This window comes from Limulus polyphemus, unplaced genomic scaffold (assembly GCF_000517525.1).
Source record: "Limulus polyphemus unplaced genomic scaffold, Limulus_polyphemus-2.1.2 Scaffold16820, whole genome shotgun sequence".
Taxonomy (NCBI): domain Eukaryota; kingdom Metazoa; phylum Arthropoda; class Merostomata; order Xiphosura; family Limulidae; genus Limulus; species Limulus polyphemus.
The window spans coordinates 283-3,764 of record NW_013682430.1 but is presented as its reverse complement, the minus strand read 5'-3'; the positions used below and the strand labels follow the sequence as shown (position 1 = coordinate 3,764).

The 3,482-nt window shown below is 31.4% G+C and overlaps 1 protein-coding gene across 1 annotated transcript; it reads right to left on the bottom strand.

The window, feature by feature from the left end:
- Positions 1-91: 91 nt before the first annotated feature.
- LOC111084327 lies at positions 92-3,202 on the bottom strand (the record flags this gene model as incomplete). The annotated part of the gene is made up of 4 exons (XM_022381067.1): positions 3,158-3,202; positions 2,473-2,600; positions 1,314-1,440; positions 92-399 (listed from the first exon to the last, which is right to left on the bottom strand). Coding segments are annotated over exons 2-4 (515 nt in total), but the record flags the coding sequence as incomplete, so codon positions are not given.
- Between the last annotated feature and the right edge of the window lie 280 nt (positions 3,203-3,482).

Genomic DNA, 3,482 nt, shown 5'->3' with positions numbered 1-3,482 from the left:
TAAATTGTAGTTTCGAGAGTTAAAAAGTTTCATAGATATTACTTAGAAGAATCATTAAAAATATAAACTAATACCAAATGCATGCACTTACCTTATAAAAACATTCACAAACATGAGTGGGTGATATGAGCAAATACAAACTATCGATAAAAGGTACAATTCTTTCATTTTCAGAGCCTGTTTTGGTGACACATGAAGTTCAACATCACCATCAGTGTGCGGTTGTTCGATATCAACGTTCGCATGAACTGAATCTTCTTGCAATGTTGGGCATAGTATTTCGTTATTTATTGTTATTGTACAGTCCACGTCTTTCGTAATTGGTCCTCTAAGTTCATTGCTACACGATTGTCTTGACGTTTGGTACACAATAGTTAATTCACTGGATTTTGTTTCTTCCTGTGTTAGAAAAAAATACTACAATAATTTCTTAGATATAGAAACAGACAATACTATATAATGGAACATAGATGTACCATCTTTTCTGACTTTTATTTTTAATTACCTGACTAAGCAGTCATCTTAAACAACACTATTTTCTTAACAAACACCATAGTTTGTTTATATTAACCTCTGGCTAAGCTTCATTAGATCCACAATGTTGTAATTTCATCAATGGTTCTATTTAGTTGCATAAACATCTGTCTTACCATTCTTTCTTTAAGCGTGTATCCTGAGATGTAAAGATTTCTTTTCAACAATACAGTAACACTACATTTATTACCAGAAGAAGCGTTAATGTTGGAGAAAAAACAGCAAAATAAGTATTTTTAAAAACACCCTATTTAGAACACACATTTCATACTTACCACTATTTCACAAAATTCCTACGGTCGTTCGAAAAAGTATCGATAGGATTAGTGAAGCGTTTCAAACAAAGTAATACAAAACAAGCTAAAAACTTCTACTGCCATCTTTTGGTATAATAATAAGCTAATTATCTTCCAGGTTACTGATCTTTATATATTTATCAAACATCTAGGTTTGTATTCATTATCTAACCGAGATGTATCTAAGCAGAAATTAAAAGATCCAGTTCTGAAATAACGTAGTTTTATAGAACATACTATTATTAAGAAGATATATCTCCAGTGGTTTAAAATGTGTGGCTGCAACTGAATTATTTGTTAAATTTTGTTGAGTTGAGATTCACCATATGTTTACACAAACCTTATTATTCAGACTAAATTAACAACTTGATTTAACGAAAACTGGCGCTAGTATATAAGTCGGACTTATTTGGATGATATAATGCGAATTGACATTGAAGTGTAAAAAATCATTAATAAACTTTTCAATTCAATTCCTCTAACCTGGTTTGACTCTCGTGGTAATTCTTGGTACATAAACAGCCCAATCAGTAGAATTCCACCATTAACACTTCCCATTACCAAAAACAAAACAGGAACACTCTCTATAATTTCATCTTGTAAAAAAAACCTGAAAAAATACCAAGAGTTTACTCGTTAATGAAAAAGTAAATTGGTTTATGAATTAATTTAATACGACATTGATGATGTTGAACAGCATTAGCCCGCCTCCTAGTGGTAAAGCCTTAAGTATGTGGAATTATAACGCTAGAAACCGGGTTTCGATTCTCGTGGTGGGCAGAGGCCAGGTAGTCCATTGTGTAGATTTGTACTTATCTTTAAACAATGAAACAAACAAAAATAGTGATAGGTAAAACTCATGAGTAAATGGTAGCTTTAATGATAAAAGAACAAAATATCGTGTATAGCAATTAGTGAAAACCCACAGTAAACGGAACAAACTCACGTGAGACTGAAGAGGACGCACGAATGTGTCGAAACTAGTTTCTATAATATCAGACTTCTGACAGTTTGTTCTGTATATTGGGAATTTTCACTAAATGGTAGCTTCAGCTCCCTATGTAATATTATACTTATGTCTTTAGAATACCTTCCTACAGTTTGTTAGCTAAAACATCACTTAGCCAACTTAAATAGCTAACATTTAAAATTCCCATGGATTTAAAAAACAACAACAATGTATGACATACAGCCCTATAAAATTATTAAATACAAATGAAATCATCTTCTTATGGTTATGAAACACTTCTATGAAAAAGTAAAACAAACTAAAACCTAAGAATTTACTTTATTTATAACCGTGACTTTAGGCCTTAAACGGTATTTCTAAGGATTTTATCTTGAGTAATGTAAAAATGTAATTTCGTGTACGTTCTAAAATAAGTAACACTAATTTCAAAGAATAATGCACGGAATCTCGTGGATTGCATAAGATGACGAAATCTAGAATCTTTTCTTCCAAGATATTTTAAACATTTGTGGTCATTAGAATGAAAAAATAATTATATCTTAAAGAGAAGGAAGCCAGGATTTTGGTGATATATTAAAGAAAACGTACCTTATTTTACCAATAAGTTGGAACCAATAGTCTGTGTTTTACTTCAAGAAGCGTCACATAAGTTCACAGAAACTTGTAACTTACCCTTCAGAAGCAGGTTTGAGATTACTAGGGTTCACAAAGAATGTCTGTACGTTATTCGTCAAGAGAGGATTTAAAGCCATCCCTGAAGCCACTATCCCTGTCACGAGGCCTTTTTTGTTTGGAAACCACTTTGAAAATATTTCGTAATTTATTTTTGACTTGTCTTTTTAAACACACAAGTTAAATGTTACATCATTTTATAAACTTGAATTATATTATATGAACTACATGCTGTGTGGTCATTAGTTACAAAGGTTAAGGTTTGTATAAGCAAACACATCTAGTATATTATAGAATTATTCAAGGATTTAGAGGATAAAAAAGAAAACACGTCTAACACTAGTGACACCTGTATCAGCATTCCAAGGGAAATAAAAACTAGACGACTCTCATAAAAATTTGTACAAGTATAGCTGAACTGAAGAACTAAAAAAGTTTCCTCTGATTCGAAGATTTAAATAATTACATATTATATGGTAGTTTAGACTATATATAAATAAATGTACTTGCCTTGAAGATTAACTTTGACAGAGAGCGAGGATATGATACTTTTTAGTTGTTGATATATAATAGATAAATAATACTTTTTAAATGATCGTAAGGTGAAATTAAACATTTAAGACAGGCTTATACTTTTAGTAAATATATTTCTGTAATGAGATGTCTTCAAAATAATTCTACTCACCTCTATAGCTGTTGTTACGGGGTGACCAAAGCAACAGACAAAAGTAGCTACAATAATCACTTATGGAGTGGTTGTTACTTTGGGATAGCAGTGACGTACTGGAGTATACAACACAGCCTTGCCAAAGCTAACAGATAAATAACATGAATAAATACGCCACAATCTTATGAGCGAGAACTGAAACTCTTTAAAGATAATGAGCAATCTTGCTATATAGCTCTCGGAAATGTTAATTCACAAACCAATTCGATACTACATGATAAATTTGCACTTTTGTCCATACAGCTAATAACTTATGACTTATGTCTCGTACAACATTTATTAG